At 52.9% G+C, this 21,697-nt stretch overlaps 8 protein-coding genes across 8 annotated transcripts; 5 read left to right on the top strand and 3 right to left on the bottom strand.

Annotated features, from left to right (window-relative positions):
- Window positions 1-1,377: 1,377 nt before the first annotated feature.
- COL26b_009006 (uncharacterized protein) lies at window positions 1,378-2,610 on the top strand (the record flags this gene model as incomplete). Its single annotated transcript, XM_053181749.1, has 2 exons — window positions 1,378-1,787; window positions 1,857-2,610. 2 exons carry the CDS (start codon window positions 1,378-1,380, stop codon window positions 2,608-2,610), a joined length of 1,164 nt encoding a protein of 387 aa, XP_053034290.1.
- Window positions 2,611-2,705: 95 nt separating this feature from the next.
- On the bottom strand, window positions 2,706-4,127 carry COL26b_009005 (uncharacterized protein; the record flags this gene model as incomplete). The annotated part of the gene is made up of 1 exon (XM_053181748.1): window positions 2,706-4,127. One exon carries the CDS (start codon window positions 4,125-4,127, stop codon window positions 2,706-2,708), a length of 1,422 nt encoding a protein of 473 aa, XP_053034289.1.
- Window positions 4,128-4,631: 504 nt separating this feature from the next.
- On the top strand, window positions 4,632-6,146 carry COL26b_009004 (uncharacterized protein; the record flags this gene model as incomplete). Its single annotated transcript, XM_053181747.1, has 4 exons — window positions 4,632-4,961; window positions 5,182-5,429; window positions 5,488-5,929; window positions 5,979-6,146. The coding sequence occupies 4 exons, from the start codon at window positions 4,632-4,634 to the stop codon at window positions 6,144-6,146; spliced, it is 1,188 nt and encodes a 395-aa protein (XP_053034288.1).
- A 1,006-nt stretch (window positions 6,147-7,152) lies between these two features.
- Window positions 7,153-8,106, top strand: COL26b_009003 (uncharacterized protein; the record flags this gene model as incomplete). The annotated part of the gene is made up of 1 exon (XM_053181746.1): window positions 7,153-8,106. One exon carries the CDS (start codon window positions 7,153-7,155, stop codon window positions 8,104-8,106), a length of 954 nt encoding a protein of 317 aa, XP_053034287.1.
- A 1,025-nt stretch (window positions 8,107-9,131) lies between these two features.
- On the top strand, window positions 9,132-10,194 carry COL26b_009002 (uncharacterized protein; the record flags this gene model as incomplete). Its single annotated transcript, XM_053181745.1, has 2 exons — window positions 9,132-9,254; window positions 9,334-10,194. 2 exons carry the CDS (start codon window positions 9,132-9,134, stop codon window positions 10,192-10,194), a joined length of 984 nt encoding a protein of 327 aa, XP_053034286.1.
- Window positions 10,195-14,973: 4,779 nt separating this feature from the next.
- COL26b_009001 (uncharacterized protein) lies at window positions 14,974-16,623 on the bottom strand (the record flags this gene model as incomplete). The annotated part of the gene is made up of 1 exon (XM_053181744.1): window positions 14,974-16,623. The coding sequence occupies one exon, from the start codon at window positions 16,621-16,623 to the stop codon at window positions 14,974-14,976; it is 1,650 nt and encodes a 549-aa protein (XP_053034285.1).
- A 719-nt stretch (window positions 16,624-17,342) lies between these two features.
- Window positions 17,343-18,282, top strand: COL26b_009000 (uncharacterized protein; the record flags this gene model as incomplete). Its single annotated transcript, XM_053181743.1, has 3 exons — window positions 17,343-17,371; window positions 17,430-17,803; window positions 17,858-18,282. 3 exons carry the CDS (start codon window positions 17,343-17,345, stop codon window positions 18,280-18,282), a joined length of 828 nt encoding a protein of 275 aa, XP_053034284.1.
- An 814-nt stretch (window positions 18,283-19,096) lies between these two features.
- On the bottom strand, window positions 19,097-20,980 carry COL26b_008999 (uncharacterized protein; the record flags this gene model as incomplete). The annotated part of the gene is made up of 2 exons (XM_053181742.1): window positions 19,097-19,661; window positions 19,830-20,980. The coding sequence occupies 2 exons, from the start codon at window positions 20,978-20,980 to the stop codon at window positions 19,097-19,099; spliced, it is 1,716 nt and encodes a 571-aa protein (XP_053034283.1).
- Window positions 20,981-21,697: the final 717 nt, after the last annotated feature.

Below are 21,697 nucleotides of genomic sequence, written 5' to 3'. Positions count from 1 at the left end.
TCAGAATGTAAACCTGTGTGATTAACTTTTGACTGAACCCACAGCTTCCCAACGCCCTGTGCTCCCTGTGCTCCCTACCTTGACAGATTGTTGGATTATCGGAGTAATCGGAGTGAACCGGACACTAACCGTGACGCGACTGATAACCACGACAGCAAGGTCCACCGCTCTTTGATCCACAATGAGAAAGCCGGTGCCGGCGGCTTTGTGTTTCTCCCGCCCCAAAAACGTAAGCCGACGCCTCTCATTGCGGTTTTATCGGTTTTCAGGCCACACCTTTTCTTCCTCCCAAAGCCGACACCGAATTACACTGCAAGAAAAATCACCATTCGGGAAATGCGTTCCAGCCTATCTTGCGAATTTTGCCGGTAAGTCCGCGTCGCCGCTCGGAGAGCCGTTTTCTCTTTCCCCAATTCCATGTCGCTTATCGGAATGTGGTACCATCAATCGGAGGCTAACGTCGCATTCTGCAAAGGCGGTCGAAAATCAAATGCGTCAACGCCGGAAGTCCGCCGTGTCGCAAGTGCGAGAAGTCGGGGCGGACCGACTGCCAATTGACGCGGCCGCAGGTTAATGCCACCGGGCGCGCTTCTAAAAGGGCCCGGAGAGACACGGGCGAAGCTTTTGATGCGTCCCTTCGGAGTTCGGTCGAGCAGGATGGCGAGTCGCAGCAGGTTCATCTGTCGGCGCCGCAATCTAGGGGGCCGGCGACACCCAGTCAGGGGTCGGTTGGCCGGGAGTATCATCATGGACATCGAAGAGACGAAATGGACCGACACTTGCAAAGTATATCGAAAGACCTAGTGTTTACTGCACTCGAAGCGTTCTGGCGTAAATTTCCTGAGCTGAGGGTCATTCACCCGTCGTCGTTCATGCAGGACTATGGGTCAAATTGTTCAAGGGAGAGCAAGGCACTGCTCGCGACAGTACTTGCGATGACCAAGACGCAGAACCCAGACTCTGACCGACTGCGGACGCAGATATTGTATCCTAGTGAACGCTATGCCGTGTACGCCTCTGAAATCCTTGCGGCCTGCATACTGCAATCGCCGGACGTCAAGGTTATCCAGGCCTTGCTCATATTGACACTCTTCGAATGGGGTACCAGGGACTTTCACAAGGCTTGGATGCATTGCGGTAGGTCGCTGGCTAATGATTGAAGTGAGAATTGTCTAATGCGGCACAGGAATCGCGATTCGCATGATGCAATTGCTCCATAGCTCTCGTGTCGCGCCCTTTCCCCTCGAAATTCCGCATCGCACCGAACCCAATGACTTGACAATGGCAATTGAGACCCGGACATTCTGGGCGTGTTTTGTCATGGATTGTATGGTCAGCTCTGGGACCTACAATCCGCGCGTGCTACCCAAGCAGGAAATGGCCAAGCTCAACGTCCCGCGACCCCCAACATCCACTGAGTTCGCGCTTGGTTCCGGCTCGGTGGTTCAGTCCGAGGAGAATGATAGTATTCTCACACCAGGAGGTAGCAAGACGTCCGTGTATCTTGATCTCGATAACAGCTTCGGGGTGATGGCTGATGGGTTCGACATCTACTCTGACTGCATGGCCTTTGTCTTCAACGATGGACGAAGAGCACCAGGCATGTGCCTGCCGGAGAACTGTCCATGGGTGCCTACGTCGCCTGTCGCGAGTTGGAGACGGCGGTTATCAGAGTGGAGGGCGAAACAGCATCACCGACTACATTACCCCGAGAACAGTGTCGTTGCTCATGCCACACTGGGATACGGAGAGTCCTTCGTATACCTGAACCTCCTCTATTACCAAAGGTGAATATCATTCTCGTGTGCTCAAGCAGTTGCTAACGCTTCGACTCTTAGCATAATGATGTTACATAGAGAATACTTCCCCTTTCTTCCAGCACTCGAAGATCCGCCGAAAGGTCCTATTGACCCACCTCTGTTGGAGGATGAGGCGCCTCCCGGCTACTGGGACGAAAGCGCCCGCGAGTTCTTTGGCGCCGCGCAGCATTTGGGTAGCATCCTTCAAGAAGCCTCAGACTGCGGAGTGGCAGTCATGACCCCGTTTGCGGGATTCTGCGCATTCTCCTCGTGCTTTGTCAACCTCTATGGTTTCACTTTCCCTCGCATCACCCTGGGCTACGCACCAAGGGCCGAAGAGCTGATGAACACCGGGATTGAATATTTGAAAAGCTTCAGCGAAGTCTGGGATCTGGGCGATGGCTGGGTGAGTAATGGTCTTCGTGACGCTAAGGGAGATCCGAATGCTAACGCGCCTCAGCTCAAAACAATTCAGAGCGGATCATTGATGTACAAAAGGGTGATATCTAACAATCACAGATACCGTGGTCTGTCGCGATTCAACTTCAACGTCCTCCATCAATCCGTCCACGAGTTCAGAGTCGTGGATAGATCGGCGCAACACCTGGAAGAGATCAACAACGCCGAGAGGAACTCGATGGGCACGGCAGAGGGTGATAACTCGAGCGACAAGGAACAGCAAAACCCTCCTGCGTTCAGCGCTCAGGCGTTAATAGACCCGGATGGCAACATTGATGATCAGGGGTTATGGCCGAATTGGTGGTCCATGCTGGAGGAAGTGAATGCTGCGGAGATATTCACGCTGACTTAAGGTGGAATCTTGTCTAATAATATCAACAAAGAAATAATATTTATATCGCTACAAATCATGATCGTAGGGCGCGGGCCCCTTGCTCCATCTTGTCATCACCAAGTTGTCTCTGCCTCGATCTCCTCAACTGCTTCCCGGAACACGCTGCAGATTTTCCTCAGCTGCTCTTCTGTCGTCGTGAACGGTGGCGCCAGCAAGACATGGTCTCCCCTCTTTCCATCAACAGTTCCTGCGCCAGGATACAGCGCAACGCCCTTCTGGAACGCCCTCTCTTGAATGCGCAGCCCGAAGCGCTGCTTGAGGTCGAAGGTCTCCTTCGTCTCCTGGTCCTTGACGAACTCAACCGCCCAAAATAAGCCGCGGCCGCGAATATTGCCGACAGACTTGCAGTCCTTGAGCTCGGTGCGCAGCAGATTCTCCAGAAGCTTGCCCATCTGAGCACACCTGTCAACAAGATTCTCCCTCTTCAGAATCCGCTGCACCGCCAAAGCAGCGGCGCACGCAATAGGATGAGCCTGGTATGTATGCCCGTGGTTGAAGGCCTGAGAGCCCTGGCGCAGCGCGGTCACGACCTTCTCGTGCATGAGCACGCCGGCGATCGGGCCGTAGCCTCCTCCGAGACCCTTGGCGATGGTGGTGATGTCCGGCACGACGCCCTCCTGCTCGAAGGCGAAGAAGGTGCCTGTCCTGCCGGTGCCGCACATGACTTCGTCGAGAATCAGCAGAGCACCGTGCTTGTCGCAAATATCTCGGACGCCCTTGAGGTATCCCGCTGGAGGTGCCACGCATCCTGCCGTAGCACCGACCATCGTCTCAGCAACGAAGCCGATGACGTTCTCTGGTCCAACCCGTTGGAACTCGGCCTCGATCTCTGCGAGAAGGCGGGCAGTGAAGTCTGCCTCTGTCTCGTCTTCTCTCTGGTACTGGTAGGCGTAGGCGGGTGAGACGTACGACACGTGAGGGTAGCAGAAGCCTTGGTACGGGACCTTTCGCGCTCCGACAGTTGAAATCGACATCGACGCCATGGTGTTGCCGTGGTATGCCTGACGTCTCGCGATGAAGTGCAGTCTCTGGGATTGGCCCTTTTCAAAGTGGTATTGGCGCGCGAGCTTCAGCGCAGACTCGACCGCCTCGCTCCCGCTGCCGACGAAGAAGGCCTTTTCGAGGCCGTGGGGGTTTCCTTCGAGGATCAGGTTCGCCAGCTCTTCGGCCGGTTGTGTGGTGTACGCTTGCGTGTGGACGTAGCTGACTTTCCGCGCTTGGTCGGCGAGGGCTTGGATGACTTCCTCGTTTCGGTGGCCGATCAAGGCAACGGCGGCGCCACCGCAGGCATCGATGACGGACTTGCCGTTGGCGAGGTTCAAGTAGACACCGCTTGCCGACTCGACCATGGAAGGATGTTGAACCAGGGAGCGATGCATAAGTCTGCCCTCAGTGGACTTGGACTTGATGTTGAGTGGCTCTTGGCCGCCATTGGCTGGCGTTGTGAACAACTCGTCGTTACGTGCGGGAGCCATGATTGGATTGGTCAGAAAGAACGCTGAAGCTGCAACCAGGTTTTCTGAGAATCTTCACAATGGGGGCTTGATTTATAGACGCAGTCAACCCGCTTTATAGATCGTGAGATGAGAAGTAATAGTGAGTCAAAGATGTACTCCACGCCTTGCGAAAGCCGACGCAGCGGAACCGACTAGATGGATCTTCCTTCAACCGGGACGCGGCGTGGACCCGGGCGACCACCCGGAGAACCCGTCAGAATCTTCGGCGTAAATGCACAAAAGTCCCATAAATCTACGACTCGTACGAATTGGTATGTTGACGTGGGTTGAGAACCCGGAGCGAAGAAAAAAAATCGCGTGTCGGTTCTGCAATCATTCCCGAGATCCGAAAGCCGACTTACAACATACGATGCCTGCAAACCCCTTATCAGTTGCGGCAGATCCTGTGAAAAAGGCCTATCTCTATGGGAGCAATACATTGTTCTCAATCTTTCAAGTTTCTCTGAAGGCACGTTGTTCAAGATGGATGTCGAGAAGAGGACCGAAGCCTTCGTCTCCCGCGATGGTGCGGCCGTCACCGGACAAGATGGCGACGAGACAGACAACTCCAGCACTCTCCCGCCGCCCATGACAACTCCGTACCCCGAGCCGACGTTCGATGACCGAAAGGCATGGATCACCGTCGTGGCGTCTTCGTTGACGATGTTTGTCTACCTGGGAAACGTCTACTCCTGGGGCATTATGCAAGTCAGACTAGTCGAGACCACATCGTCAAGTCTGACAACCTTGACGTTTGTTGGTTCCCTCGCTACATCGTTCATGATCTGCTTCAGCATCTTGTCCGACAAGATCGTATGTAGGATAGGATACAGATTGTCGGCGTTGATCGGAGGGTTCTTCATGGGTCTCGGAGAGGTTCTTGCGAGCTTCCTGACACACCATGTTATCGCTCTCTTCTTCCTACACGGGCTCGTCTTTGGTCTCGGAGGTGGACTGTGCATCTTTGTAAGCTTAAAATCCTGCGGTAGTGTTTGGTTCAATGATGTGTGCTAACCTCGGGTTTTTGCCGCAGTCTGTTTCCACCGCACCGATGAGCCTATTCAAGAAGCACAAGGCACTAGCAATGGGCTTCGTGTTCGGTGGAGGAAGCCTCGGATCCGCAATCATGAGCGTCGTAACCAATTATCTGGTCAAGGATCTGGATGTCGCATGGACCTTCCGCATCCTCGGCTTCATCCTGTGGGGAGTGTCGATGCCAGCCTCCTATTTCCTCCCATCGAGAAAGAGACTGGGCAACAAGAGTTCGCGCCAGCTACAGTGGTATGTATTGACCTTGTTGGCAGTGAAAATCTTCCGTTCGTGTCTCTGATCATCTCAGGTATCGCTTCAAACAACCCCGTTTTCTCTTGCTTGTCGGCGGCACTGTCCTCGCTTGCTTCCCTCTTTTCATTCCGCCTTACTTCATCCCCATCTTCTCTCGATCGATGGGATACTCCAAGGAGATTGGGGTCATCATTCTTGCTGCCTGGAACTTGGCGTCTACTCTCGGTCGTGTCGTCGCTGGCTGGGTGGCTGACTCAGTGCTGGGCCCTGTAGAGAGCCTCGCAATTTGCATGCTCTTCATGGCCCTCAGCTCGCTGGTTGTTTGGCCCTTGTCGTCATCGATCGGCATCTTTTCCATCTATCTTATCTTCAACGGCATTGGCTGCGGCGCGTTCTTCAGCCTGACCCCCATTGCGGTTAGTTCCACCTTTGGTGGAGAGAACACGCTGAGCATTATCCCAGTCGTATGGACGACTTGGTTCTGTGGATTCTTCTTTGTAAGTTTGTTCGTGTTCCTCCGCATGACGATTTACTTACATCTTTCAGGGAACTCCTATTGCATCCGGTCTCTACTCGTTGTCTGGTCGCTCAGACGGCCTCGAGGCGTTTCGTCCAGCCGCGTACTACGCCGGAGCAATGGCACTGGCTGGGTTTGCCTGCGTTCTGGGGATTCGGTTCACTCGGTCTAAACCGGCCCCGGAAGAGAAAGTTTGAAACCATAAAAGGCTGAAGAATAATATTCGGCGCTTGGGGAAAGAGGAAAGCACCCGTAGCTAAACTATTATCAAACGGGATGACATGAATAACGAAGATACTTAGAATGACACGCAATAGACTTTAGAGGATTTACATTAAGCTTTGGGATAGACGGAGTAGACCCATGCTTGCTAGTCAACCGTACCTAGTAAATACCTAGTACAGATAATTAAATTAAAAGATTCAAAGAACATGATAGATACTTCACCTCAACAGAAAATCACAAACTGTCCTCAACCAATGAAACATCATATCAACTCACCTCTCTCCCCCTTGTATGTTCTCTTTCTGAAAGGTTGCCCAGTCCAGTATGACTTTGCAGGCGGTCGTTTCCCCTACTTTCCAAATTAGTAATACCGGAAATCACTTTCCCCCTTGCAACGCCACAGATTGTGTTGGCGATCAGTATACCTAAAGTAAAAAACCATCATTTCGATAAGAGCTTACTTATTGGCGGGACTTTGCGTGATGTCTGGCCGCCATTACAGTGCGGGGAAGTCCCGGCACCCAACTGGTGGGTTTTGATATGTTTCCTCCTGCTGATGCGACGTCACACAGCGATACATTTAATTCGATACTCCAGAACGTCCTAACTCCTCCTTAAATCTAGGCAAGGCTTGGCATCTTCTTTTGGCACATCCGCAGAAGATCGAAAGCCCGTGTTCAAAACGCTCAAGACTGAACAGACAAACGTTTTGAAAATCTTAGAAGCGGCCTCAGCTTTCGTCTAAAGCTTTCAGGCAAAGATATTAGGCTAAATACAACCACAAGATGATCATTCATATAAATGACAAGCTTCTAATGACGGCATGACGGCGACAAGCTCTTCCGTATAGCGTCCTGTAAGGTCCGAAGTCCGACGTATTCTGAATATTTAGGAATCCGGTAGCTCACATTGATCGCAGCTCAGTGGTCTAATCATCCATTCCACTTGTCAGCAATTCAGATCAACATTGAAGCCATCATGAGACTGTCCACTCCACTCCTAGTCGTCTTTCAAGTTGCTACTGCAGCCTCCAGCGCTGTCTATGAGAGACAGACTGGCTGCACTGCTTCCGCTCCGGGCTTTGCGTCTCTCAACGGCGGCACAACCGGCGGTGCTGGTGGAACAACCGTAACTGTCACCACCCAAGCTGACCTTGAGAAATACGCCAGTGCATCTGGCAAGTACGTGATCAAAGTCAGTGGGCGCATCACAGTTACGCCATACGGGAAGGAGATCAAAGTCTCCAGCGACAAGACCGTAATTGGTGTCGGTACCTCTGGTGAGCTCTACCAGGGCGGCCTGGGTCTGAACAGCGCGAAGAACGTTATCATCAGGAACCTCAAGATCGGCAACACCAACCTCGGCGACGGCGTCGAGAACGACCGCGATGGCGTCCAGGCTGACACTGTGAGCAACATCTGGATCGACCACTGCCTCTTCGAGAACGGCGGCGACGGCTTGATGGACCTCCGCAAAGACACCACCTACTTCACCGTCTCCAACAACATCTTCCGCAACCACGACAAGACTTTCGGAATCGGCTGGACTGACAATGTTACGGCGCGCGGCACTATCAACCACAACTGGTTCGACAGCACCAACCAGCGAAACCCGAGCGCCGACAACCTCGCTCAAGTTCATCTATACAATAATTACCTGTACGGCGTCACTTCTTACGGCCACTACGCTCGCGGCAGCAGCAATGCGAAAGTGGAGAACGTCTTTTTCGAAAACACCAAGAACCCCTTGACCAAGGACTCCAGGGCTGTGCTCAACGCTTCTGGGAACACTTACAAGAGCTGCACTGGTACTATTGCCTCTAACTCTGGAAGTGGATTCACTCCTGGCTACTCTTACACGCTCACTGCTACTGCTGATGTTCCTGCCTATGTGAAGGCCAATGCGGGTCCGAAGGCTTCCGTTTGCACTTGAGGAAGACGCATGCAAAGGCTACTAGTTTGTTCCTAGGTATGATGTATGATGGCAGGGACTCGTGCGCCGGCTTGGATGTGAAGCAAGGATGGGACTAGGATCATTTGAAATCAACGTTCATTTCGTTTCATCAAGCTCAATAATTGACCTGCTTGCTTAAATACTCGACGTTTAAATCCGCTGCTTCGCGAAACTATCGTCATATTTCTCCGCGGAGCTAGCCTTTTTACGACTTTCGTCTCGAGCCGTAGCCTACATTGATTCTGGGTGCTTAATCTCCTGCCACCTCACCACAATACGTACGACAGTCTCACTAGCACTCCACTGGGACGCTGAGACATTTCTGCTTCAGGCCAAAAGAATTCCTCGGTTCGCTTCTCGAGTGCGCTCCCTTGCTTTGATTGCAAGCGCAGGGGCGGGGATCGTTCAAGGGAAATTCAGTCAAATGGAGTCTTTGTATGACCCCAGAGCTCAAAATGGCAATTGAGTCGCAGGTTAGATTGGCTTTTGTCACGCAGCCCCTCTGAATACCTCACATGGGCACTCACGAAGCTGTGCCCCGCAATTGCGACGTCGATTTTAAGTTAAGCAAGACACGGGTAGCTCCTGGACGTATTTTGTGGACGGGATAACTGCCTCGAGGTCCAATCCGGGGTGCCTCACAGTGGCGGAGACCTGGAATATCCGGGCATGGGGGATAGCGGCATATGACGGAGAATTTCAGTCCACCTGTTTGCTTCCCTCCGAACCCCGCATCATATTGATTGGGGTGTCATACCTTTTGAAAAAGAAAAGCTTCGTTCCAACCGTACCTTTTCATTATTACCGGGAAGTCTAGTGTTTGAAGAGGTGCAGCCAAGATTCCAGCAATCTAGATGTACTCCTGCAATCAAGCCTCTGTCATCCATTGGCGGTGTGGCAAGGCGCTGGTTGCGACTTAAAAGAGGGCATCGCGACGGGTCTTCAAAGCGTTCCAAGAAGCTCTTACCGCGATTCCATATCATATCTATCATTCAAGTAACATAATGAAGTTCCTTGGCATTCTTTCTTCTTTGGTGGTGCTGGCTGACAACGTGCTCGCCGCCTCCCGCACATCACCACCTTCGGGTTCAATCGTTGTGGCCAAGTCTGGTGGCCAGTACACCTCTGTGAGTATCAAAAATTCACATTGTTTTGGACATATTTGGCATCTCTCAAGACCTAGGTTCTGACTTGATTTTACTCCAGCTCCAAGCTGCCATCAACTCCATCTCAACCAGCTCGACTGCCACAAGCACCATCTTCATCCAGCCCGGCACTTACTCTGGTCAAGTTTCCATCCCCAGCTTGAAGGGGAAACTCGTGGTCTACGCCTATACCACCAATGATCAGGATTACACCAAGAACCAGGTCATTTTGACCAACACCTTGTCTGCTGCGGACGCTGGAAGCAACGATCTCTCAGCCACGCTTCGCGTCGCGACCAACTACTTCAGCCTCTACAACGTCAACGTCATCAACGGCTACGGGAAGGGCTCTCAAGCCCTGGCCATCTCCGCCAACGGCCAGTACCAGGGCTACTACGGCTGCAGCTTCGTCGGCTACCAGGACACCGTCTACACCAACAAGCCTCACCAAGTCTACAAGAACAGCTACATCGAGGGTGCAACTGATTTCATCTTCGGCAACGACGGTAATGCATGGTTCGAGAAGTGCACTATTGCGATCAACGGAGCCGGCTACATCACCGCCAGCGGTCGCGACAGCGCTGATTCTTACTGGTACGTCATCAACAAGGCCACGATTGCTGCCAAGTCGGGCGCTGGTGTTTCCAAGGAGTCGACCGTCCTCGGCCGTCCGTGGAGGGAGTATGCTCGCGTCGTCGTCCAGAACTCGCAACTCAGCGACGTCGTGAAGCCGGTTGGATGGTCTGCTTGGGGCACGAACCCGACCGCAAATGTCTACTACGCCGAATATGGTAACACTGGAACTGGGGCTAGCGGAACTCGGGTCAGTTGGGCAAAGAAGCTTTCCAGCGCCGTCACCATCGATTCGGTTCTTCCGGGATACACATCATGGGTTGACATGACATACTGGAACTCGTCTTAATTTGCACATGCGTGCGAATGCTTCACACTTTCAGTGGGGTGTCCTGTAACTCGGCCGGCAGGACAGTACGGGTTTTTGGCTAGCCAAATGTAACAGAACTAAGGTACTCAGAAGCTGCACTAATTATGCAGTAAGAACCCCGGTGCGTCATAGTTGACATCCAATCGGTAGACGCTGGACAGAAACGACCATCAAGCTCCACTAGCGTGCATAAATGTGCCCTCATTCTGCAGATCTCAGTCTAGCTCATGTGTTTCTTAAGCGGCCGACCCCTCTTGTTGCCTCACGAAAATTGCAGGTTTCTCATTCCCAAGCGCCCTTACAGAATACGGAAACCATGCCGACATCACAAGTCCTTTACCCACCGCTCGACCGAGAGACCCGGTCAACGCGCCTCCTTAAGTTCCTTCCGAAAAGGGAGGAGGGGACAATCAGCTGCACTTTGACAAACCACACGTTAAACGATCCTCCCCCTTTCATCGGGTTGTCCTATGTATGGGGTGCTCCGGAACCAACATATGCGATCGCTGTCAACAGTGAAACATTGCTTGTGCGTGAGGGCCTCTGGCACGCCATTCAGCAACTTTATACAATTGCGTTGAATAAGGAAAACTGCATATCCAGCCAAAGAAACACCAAAAGCAGATTTCCAGAATACTTTTGGATCGACGCCATCTGCATCAACCAAGATGATGTGTTCGAACGTGGTTATCAGGTCGATCTTATGAAAGACATATTTTCCACTGCTACCTTCGTCGTCTCTTGGGTTGGAGACACGGAAGAGAATGTCGCAGAGTTATTCGAATATCTTCGAAATCTGAAGCATACTTCTCGACACGATAGGCCCGAGTTCTTGCGTAAGGCAAAGAAGCAGTTCTCTTTCAGAGATGCTAGATGGTTGGTTTCGCGACCCTATTGGTCAAGGATTTGGATCGTACAAGAGTTTACACTACCTCAAGAGCTTTACATTCTTTGCGGCAATGATGCAATTTCTTGGCCAACGTTGCAGCAATTTCGGCCCTTTGGTATCTCGAACAAAACCAACCTAGGATTCAAACATTTATCCAAACAAGAAAATCATCACAGTATCGACAGATATGTGAACAGCTGCCGAGAGCTTTCGAAGCTGCGGCGATCATGGCAAACTGATCCAAAACAGCCATCATACACCAATCGCGATCCAGATTTCGGTGCAAGACCTACCCTTACACGACTTCTGGCCTTTTGTAAGGACTATCGATGTTCAGACCCGCGGGATAGGGTGTATGGACTATTAGGTCTTACCGACGTCGAAGGCGAAGACCGTCTGCTTGCTGATTATGGAATCACCTCTTTCCAGCTATTCCACCGCGTAATGTCGCACCTGCATCAGCAAGGGAGGGTTCTTTCTCAGATCTTTCGTACGAGGCTAGCCGAAGGTCTTCAAATTCTTAACCACGATGATCTACCGACATCTGCGTTCATATATGAGGTTGTCGGTGGTCGCAACGTAAAGAGACTGCTGGTATCTGACGCAAATGTTTGCAAAGATCAATTTCTGAAAGATGTGGTGGAATATCTTGGTGAAGATCTACGGGGTGATGTTGAGTCCGAATCTTCCCAATTTGAGAAATTTCTTTCACATTTTCAGAGCTTTCCTGTGGGAGAGGACTCGGCGACTTGGGACCTATTTGGGAGGGCAATGAGGAAAGCTTTCGAGCACGATGAAGACGAGCAAAAGATATGAAATAATTGGACACAGTTACTGACATGGTTCACATTGGCTTCCAAACTCGACGTGAACTTGCTACCTGGTGAAAATCTCTTCGAGAACACAACACAGTTGACACTGGATTTTTTCAAATCATTTGATGGCCAACCCATGCAAAACTTGGAAATGGAGCATTGCGCTACTTATCCGGCTATGCGGATGCCGTTCTTGAATTGTCTCCCAGCTACCCGGAACTTTATGCCAAGACCCGAGCACCGAATAGCGGAGTCAAAGTCCGCCAATCATACGACTAGATTCGTCAATGTCAAAGCGTGGGCATCGTCAAAACCAGCAGCGCATGTACCGAGCCCCGAACTGTCTCCGCTGAATCTCAACCACATCCCCCATGGAGTTTTTTGCGCACACTCGCCGAACCGCAGTTCATTCGAACTCGGCCTACAACATTGTATCCGCCCTTGTCTTACATGCATGGAGTCAACCAACACCATGCCCTCTGAAAGCCGAGGGCAAGCAGCCGGTGCCATGTACACTAGACTGAATAAGTCATGCGACCAGTGCCGAAATCGAAAGGTTCGATGCATCGGTAAGCAACACACCAGCTAAACCGCGTATATTCATGAGACATGGTCGACTCAGATAACGATCCGCAGTGCAGTCGCCACCAACAGGAGGTCCGGTTCTGTGTAATAATTGCATCGTAAGCCCATCTACGCCACCGTGATGCATTCAAAGACCATACCTCCTAAGGTACAGCCAGAAACGAAACGAAACATGCCACTTCAGCACGTTACAAAGAAAGCTGCGTTCAAAGATAGTTCAGTAACATCTCAATAGCAGTCTACAGTAGCCCCTCGGCCAACTTTGCTGCGCAGTGCCTTTGACTCCAAACACGTCGACCCCTGGATCTTCCCATCAACATGTTGAATCGCTCTCGGAATGCTTCATAGATAGGCTGTTGCAAGACCACTCAGCTGAAGCAATCCTTTACGATGAGTTTTCTGTGCTCAAGGTAGGTGACCCAGCTGACATTTGGGTCATTCAAGCTTAATGACCGTTCACAGATGCAGGACAGACGAGGTAACTACTCACGCCCGAGACCCTAGCTGCTAAAATCTAACAACCACTCAGCTCCAAGCTCGGGGCTAGCTTACTTCTCTGATCAAAAAGTGGATCAGCTCGTGCAAAGAATTGGCGATTCTCGGATCCGAGATCTAGTCAATGGCATAGATGCTGCCTTGCAATCCAGCATACTTACTCGCACCGACGAGGTCCTGTCACGGCTCGGCTCTGAACGCAGGTGTCCTCCGGTCCGCATTCCGGCGGATGAATCAAGACTTTACATTCGTCGTAAGTCACCAGATATAACAAGAGCCACCGGAACTCTGAAAATGTAAGTGTGATTCTGACAACGCATTTAAGAATACTTCGACACCCTGCATCCAGTCTACCCATTTTTGAATCGAGACGACTTTGAAGAAAAGGCATTCAGCCCCGAGCTGGAAAAAGTCTTGGAGGATGATCTACAGTATTCGTCCTTGTATCACGCTGTTTTAGCTCTTGGATGTCAGCATTTTGGTCAAGGATCGTTCGATCCGGGAAAGGGTCGAGCTTGGGAACTCTTCCGAATATGCCTCAGCCATACTGCCGATATCCTCAACTTTGGAGACTCCCTGCTTGGCCTTCAAGCACTCACTGCCATGTCAGTATTCTCTATGAGTGCATGCTACCTTCAGGTTGAACACTCGATCCTCGCCGAGGCAACACGCATGGCCCTAGCCCTTCGATACCACAAATCAGCTTTAGAAGGAGGCCAAGCGGTATGCCGGAGGACCTTTTGGGTGCTATATCACCTCGAAAAGCAGTACAGCTTTCAAGCCAGACGAAGCTCCGGAATTGCCGATTACGATGTTGGTTGCCCAGTTCCCAACGTTCCGGAGTCGACATTCGGGGAATACAACTGGTTTCTGTCGTCGATACGATTTGGCAGGGTTCTCTCCGTGGCGTACGAGCAACTGTTTTCCGTCACGGCGTCGACCCGTGACACGCAAATCCTCTTATCCGCCATTTCTCGAGTCCGTGGTATGCTCGAAGATTGGAGGCAATCTGTTCCGGTTGACTTTCGGCCAAAGGAGCAGCTGAACAAGCAGCGTCTCACCGATCCACGCACTAGGCAAATTGCACTTTCGACGCAACTCTACTATTTTCATTTGGTGATTGCCCTGGAACGGATGTCTCTTCAACTGGACGAGGACGGTGGCCAGAGACAACAAGAAAGCCGAAAGGATCTATTGCAAGCAGCTAGGACTATTATTGAACTCACTCGCTACATCGATGTCGAGCCCTACACGCCAGTATTGTGAGTCGAAGCTCAACCATACCAGGAAATGAGTCTGCAACGACTAACCCTACGATACAGCACGCTAGCCATCATGCCATTGTCGGCTTTGTTCATCTTATTCGACTTCATCATATACAACCCTCTGCACCCCGATGTCCGCTCAAATCTCACTCTCTTGGATATTGCTGTTGGTCATTTCAGTCTTCTTGATCACGCTTCCGGAGGATCACTACCAGGAAGTCATCTGAGCGAGTTTTCGCACATTGCACGGCGTTATGTGCACGAGCTTCCAGATCGTACCGTTGATGGGATCCATGAACCTGGATCATCTTCTGGGGGAAGGCAAGACAGTTCAAATGAAACACCCGATACTACCGAACAGGTCTGTTTCATACATGTCCTACGGCGAAAAGAGCAGGACAAAGCTAACATGATTAGGGAACGACGGAGACAGCTAGATACCTGGAACCAGGAAGTTTTAATGAGGCCAGTACGGACAATGATACGAATATGTATGAGAGCTCAGAGGTATTGAACTACCCAACGCCAGATGTGTGTTTTTGGACGACAAATATGCAGTCGATGAGCGAAGTGGACTTCAGGTTACTCTTTGCCACGCGGCCATTAAACCCTAGCCAGTTTCAGGAATAAGTATAACACTTTTGATTAGATACTAGTCATATAACCAGAACTCTGCTAGCAGCGCATGATGACATGAATGTCCTCAAAATTACGTGTTCTTCAATACGGGAAGTACGAGACAGGAGTCGCTGTCTCCGCCAACGTGAATAGCATGACGAGCTGGCCGGACCACAGTGCCAGTTGCGAAGCCCTCCTCAGAGCCTAAATTCATGCTGTACTTGGGGAAGCAGGCACCCGCCACAACAAGCCGAATTCTCGACCCTGCTGGAACCCTGTACGCAGTGTCGGAGAGGTCCAGGTCGATCAACTTCCCTTCACTGCTGGCTTCGATCCGCCGATACCTTTCCGTGATGTTGTGAGAACGGCCTTGGCCATCCACAATGCTGAGTCGAACGAATAAGTCGCAGAAAGGATTGTTGCTGGAGTGTACAAGATCCACAGACGGCCGTCCGAAAATATCGAGGGACTCGGCCAGCGGCTCAGAAGTGAAGGTAACGACGTCATCTCTGGCGCACAATTCCGTATCGTCCACGCTACCTCCTCCAAACAGGAGGGCTCCCCCAACGGTCGGTGTCGGGTTAGAGGGGTCGAAGGTGAAGCTGGAGGTGTCACCATTTGCCGAGTGCAAACCGTCAAGCTTTCCCTCAGGAGCCAGAAATAGCTCCTTATGGCTCGTGGCTGGAGGCCATTTTGAAAACTCAAGCCATTCAGGAGCCTCTCCTCCCCTGTAGATCTTCACTGCCGGGACACTTTGGGCAGTCTTTTTCCGAGCGAGATGGGCCTCCAACCACCGATGGGTATCTCTCGTGGTTTCCGAGCCCTGTGCTTCCATGTGACCGCCGGGACCAATTCTCAAAGAAACCGGACACCCTCGTTGAGTCAGAGCTTGATACTGCTCCAAAGTCTGCTCGAAGAAGATATCATACCACCCACTGGCTAGGTAGATGGGTATGTTGGCCTTCTCCAAGCCTCTGCCATGCCTCTGGCCTGCCCAGACCTGGTGATCCAAGTCTGGCTGCTTGATCTGCTCAAACAGCCAAGGTGCCTTTTCGCCAAAGTGACGCTTCAGCGCTGGCTCCAAAGGAATGTTCTTCAACAGCGGGTCAAGACGGTTGGGGTTTCTGAAAGCCTGCATTGTACCCCAGATCCCGCGAGTCTCCTGATTCGCAACGCTGTCGCTCCATTGCACATGCTGTTGCAGCGTGAAAGCGCCCGTTCCCCACATGCGTTCGGCGAAGTCGTGAGGCGCAACCGTCATGATTGCGGCGACCATATCTGGCGGCGGGTCCGTCAGGAGAGCCCATTGAGTGAAGCCGAGATACGATCCGCCAAGCGTGGCGAACGTCCCGGTGTACCACGGCTGCTCCCTCATCCATGCTACAACATCCTGCCCATCTTGAGCTTCAGAGGATCCGCCGTCAAATGCCCCGGTGGAGCCGTAAGTCCCGCGGGAGCTCACGAAGAGAACTTGATATCCGCGGGAGGCCCAGATGCGGGCCATGAGCATGCCGAAGAAGATGCCGCGGCCGTAGGGGCCTCTTACCAAGACGGTGCCGGCGGGGTCCTGGCCATCGGGGCGGTAGAGGTCTGCAGCGAGGACTATGCCATTTGAGATGGGGATCTTGACACTTTCGAAGGTGTAGCCGCACGTTTCGGAGGGAAGGCCGAGTGACCACCCAACGGCACGGTCGAATACAGTGGCCCACAACGGACGCGGAGCCGGAGCTTGGGTGGCCATTGCTGCTTGGCGTGGTTTTGAATGTTATTTAATGAGAATGCGCTCATACAATGAGAGCGTTATCACGTCCTTGATTGACCGGCGGATGAATAGAGGGTGGAATACGAGCAGCTCGCGGGATCTCGGAAGACGGCAAGTTCCCGCGCCCCCGCTTCCGGTCGCTTACGCCACCACGACCTAGTCCGGAACAATCTCAGGCCGGCTCCATCTCGCTACCCGGACGCCTGTCTCAGTCTATCGAAGAATGTTTCTTTTTCAGCTCAGTCCATGAGATCAACCCAAGTCCCTGGCGCGTTGGGGTGAAACGGACAGCCATTGAGCTTCGCAAGACGGAGGGGGAACTCTTGGGCGACTATGTTCGTATGGTGCGCCTCGCTTTCGGTTCTCACAAACTCTGACCCGAACTCAATTTAAAGTCGCATGAAAGGTTTCAATAGGCTAATTCGATGCGTCCTCGCCGCTAGACAACTCCTATGATCCTTCCGGAGGTTCTCACCGTCCTCCGTGACAATGTCCGGGGCTGTGGGGCCGTTGTCATCCGTCTTGCCGGCGGGAGCTCCGGCATACTCCCGCTTACGTAAAATGACAGACGTCACAGGCTGGTACTGCATGCGGGGTTGAGAGGTTCGTGTGTTGACCAGCACACTCCTTGCAATAGACATCTCCCAGTGCATCGATTCAGTCAGTACCTTGTACGACTTCACTAAAACGCCGTGAGGATGTCTAAGCCGGGCCAATTCCGCGCAGAGTAAGTGCTGCAGCCCAAACTCATGTTTTGCTCATGAGTCCATTCTAACATCATGCAGTCTTCCTGAGCTTGCGCGCCTTCTCCTCAAAGATGGACCACAAAGAACAAGACCGACTGCCCGCCGTGTTCGGGTCATACTGAACCAAACGTTCATCGTCGATACGACGAAGGCTATGCATGTCTGGGAGCACATCGCCTACCCGCAGTACTACGTGCCTACCACGGCCCTGAAGAACTGTAAAATCAAAGACAAGGAGACGATCAATGCTGCTGACGACGCTTCGTCGCCTGCTGCTGCTGTGGTAGAACTCATCATCCCTGCTCACGATGGCGTTGGCGAGTTCACTACAGATCGCGCGTTGCGGTTCTCAGACGACGAAAAGTTGAGCGGAGCATTGAAGGGTATGATCCGACTTGAATTTGGAAGCATGGGTAAGACGTCTCACATTGCGTACATGCCTTAGTTCGTAGCTGATGTGTGTCTAGACCAATGGCTCGAGGAAGAGGTCCCCATCTACGTCCACCCAAAAGACCCCTTCAAGCGCATTGATATCCTTCCGTCTAAGAGATCAGTTGAAGTGCAAGTTGCTGGTAAGACGGTGGCCAAGTCAGATTACGCGGTCCACTTGTTCGAGACGTACTTGCCGACGAGGTACTACTTGCCGCTTGCTTCAGTCGACCAGCTCGTTCTCCGGAAGAGCGACCTTATAACCAGTTGTCCCTACAAAGGGGATGCGGAGTATTATCACGTCGTCATTGATGGTGAGGAGCACAAGAACCTGGTCTGGTATTACAGGACAACCACACATGAGAGCGCAGGAATAGCCGGGCTTTTGTCCTTCTACAACGAGAAGGTGGATATCATTCTTGATGGGGAGTTGCTCGAGAGACCCGAGACGTTCTTCTCATAGACACAAATTGCTTTTTGTATTGATTTAGTCACTAGCGGTTTAAAGTTACGCGATTGCTCAAAGTACAGTTAAAGCTCATAACGTGGACATATTTTAGATTCACACGTTGGCGCATTCATCAGGCTTCGTTAACTGCTTCCAAACTTTCTTACACTGGCCTGTAGGCAAATTACTCCTCTCCTTACCAAGCAGCACTTTCCAGTTCTGCGATTCCCAACGATCAGTTTTATCTTAATGCCACGAGCCCAGACCCGAACTCTTCCAGGCCGGTGCTATTGCTTCTTGACAGCATCGAATTTTATTTGTCGAGTCCAGGTTGCTTCAGCGTGATCATCCGCTGTGTTGACTCGTTGGTGACTCAGCTACCAAATGAGCCACTGTCCCCCGGCCCATGGGCCATGGTCCATGAGTTATTCCCTGCAACAGTCCAAACCATCGCGGTATAGAGGCGCATCATAGGATGTCCAAGAGCCCGGCTATAAGCCGTCGTTTCAGCAACGCGCCGACGTTCATTGCCGACAGATGCTTGGCAACACATGTAGTCTGCCGCAATGTTCACCTTGAGCCTAGAGCTGGTGGGACGCCTCTGCGAACGTTGCGGAGCAGAACAAGTGACCGAAAGGCCGGCTGCCGGGAGCTTCTTTCGGCATCGGCGCAGACTTGAAGCCGCGCGCGCAGCTAGGGCAAGTATTGGCCGGGTACTCACACACAAGCGCTGTCGTTCTCCCCATTTAACAGCCATTTGGCTTCATATGCCGGAGTTTGGTGGATGCTTTCCAAGGTATTGTTTGTAATCCCCACACAAATCGTGGCCTCAAAAGTATCCTTGCATGTGGCCATACTGGGCGGCCGCCGCGTTGACATCGTACCCTGGCGGCATGAAGTCCTCCATAAAAGCAGGCGCAGCCATGCTGTATATGCTAGGAGGATATACCTGCATGGTCTGGGAACAGTCGATGACTTCCTGCTGGGGGTGGTGCTCCGGGGGCGAAGCGTGGTGCTGGTCGAGGAGCATGCGTTCGTCGCGCTGGTCCCGCTCCTTCAGCTGTACCAACGAAGCTTGCTGTGGCATCGAAGGCGACGTGGCCGCTTGCACCGCCGGCGCCAAGGACTGGGAGATGGAGTGGAACGCCGGTATGTCGGCAATCAGCTCGGGAAATCGAGTGAAGAAGTCCATGCCCATCGTCCACGAGTTGATGTCGGAGATCCGCTCCTCGAATGCCGGCGATATTTGGTACTGGCCCGTGACCAAACTCTTTTTATAGGCGTCGCGGAATTCGTAGGGCCAGAGGAGGTGGAAATTAGGACCAAACAGATCCCAGAAAGAGTTGTTGCAGTAATGGTGTTGTCCAAAGACGAAACGTTCTCGAACACCGGGCCTGAAAGCTTGTCAGCTCAATTGGTTGTAACATGCAACCCCCAGCCGCCGGCTTACCAAACAAAGAAGTCAATCGCATAGGAATGTGGCATGGTCTGTGATGGTCTGCATCATGTTAACACTGGCTCTCAAACTGCCGGCTTCAGTGCCGGGCCGTTGATGCACCAACCTCTTCAGGTACCAAGTCGGCAGCTTGGCGTAACGACTCGGCGTGGGGTCAGAGTGATACTGGAGTAACAGGTGCATGGTGCGGAGGATCGCCAACCGCTCAGTCTTGGGACACGTCTGGAAACACAGCTCGTCGACCCGGCGAAGCTTCTTCCACAGCTTCGACAGCGGGCGGGACCGCGCCACGGCATCCCACCCCTCCAACAGGACCCGCACCGGAATATCCTCGTCATTGGCGTCCTCGGCGACGTGCGCCTCCTTCGATATCCTGCACCGCTTCGCCAACACCTGGTTGACGGCTCTCCACACATTCACCTTGGGCGGAGCGGGGCCTGCGGGGGTGCGGACGGTGATGCAGTCGCAGGGCATCTCCGGCGGGGGCACGATCAGGTTGGGGTCGTCGTGGTCCTCGTGGCACTCGTCGTCGTCGTCGAGCTCCTCCCCGAGATCCTGGCTCTCCGACGTGGAGCTTGGCGCGTGAACACTGGGCGCGTGCACGCTGGGCGCCGAGATCCCATTCGGCACCGTGCCGACGGCCATGACCCCTCCGTGGTTACTGTTGCTGTGGTCGTGGTTATGTTGGTGTTGGTTGAAAGCGTGAACATCGCCATGAGCTGCTGACGGCGTCTCCGGGATCATGCCCATCGGCGCACTATACGCGGTGGGCGCGGGCAGCCCAGGCATCACCGCCGAGGAGGAAGACGCATCCCGGGAGTCGGACAGGGATGTTGACGTCGAGAACGAGGAGTGCTGGTGCTGGTGCTGGCCGCCAGCCGCGGATGGGCGGTGCGGCGACGACGATGACGACGACGACACATCGCGAATCGTCTCCTGGATGGCCTTGAGGGTCTCTGAGAGGCGGTCCCGTTCTGCTGTGACGCTGGCCAGCTGCTCCATGCAGGCCGACAACCTCGTCGAGTCGTCCTTGCGGAGCTCCTTCACCAGCGCCTCGAGCTCGGCGATGCGGTTACGGGTGCGCTCGCGGGCCTGCCTCTGGGCCCTGCGGTCGAGCTCGCGTTTCCGGAGCTTGCGGGCGATCTCCTTCTCGGAGGGGACCTTGGCCGGGGCGGCTGATCCCCCTCCTGCTCCTTCTGCTCCTCCACCAGGTGTTGCTGCTGAAGTGGGGGCATCGCTTGGCCCGTTGGACGCCATGGTTGGGAGAGAAGAGCGCGCAGACGCGCGGTGCTGATAAAGAGCAAATTTGGATGTTGGTTGGGGAGTTATTCTGACAGAGAGGGGAGACGGGGAGCAGAGTCAGATTGGATGGGGACAGAGGATGTGCGGTGTGTGTGTTTGGCTCTGTCTGAGGCGCTTAGGGTCCGGCTTAATTCGTATGTTCGGATGCGGATGATGGAGCGATATGTCAGCTTATGACACAAAAAGAGAGAGAATAGATTGTATGAAAACCGGGCACCCGATAGTGTGGAAGAGAGTTGACGGCAGATGTGCAGAAGTGGATCGAGCGGGCATCAATAACAATCAGGGGAAAAGGGGATCGGGAGTTGAAAAAGACAGACGGAGGAAGCTTCTTTCTCTTCTGACGGGCGGGCAAATTAGCATCACGGAACAGCTGAAGAGAGGGACCCCTGGCTTAGGTTGGTGTCTTGCCTGGCTTGAGCTTGACAAGGGGATGGGTGGATGGAGGGCGGAAGAGCATTACCCAGGTGGTGGGAGGGGCGGAACAGAGGTTGAAGAGAGACAGAGAGATCAAAGAATGTGGGGTAAAATGCTGGTACCCTTGCCTTGGACACTTTGACACTGCTGCTCTGTGTTTCTGTCTAGGTGCTATGCAGTAGAGGACTAGCTAAAACGGGATTCCTACGTGACATTGGGCGCAATCCTGGGAGGCGGTGGCTTCTGCGTGGCTCT

Source organism: Colletotrichum chrysophilum, assembly GCF_026319265.1.
Source record: "Colletotrichum chrysophilum strain AFK26 chromosome Unknown scaffold_83, whole genome shotgun sequence".
Classification (NCBI taxonomy): domain Eukaryota; kingdom Fungi; phylum Ascomycota; class Sordariomycetes; order Glomerellales; family Glomerellaceae; genus Colletotrichum; species Colletotrichum chrysophilum.
Note: the sequence above shows the minus strand (reverse complement) of the source record. Positions and strands in the feature narration are given on the sequence as shown.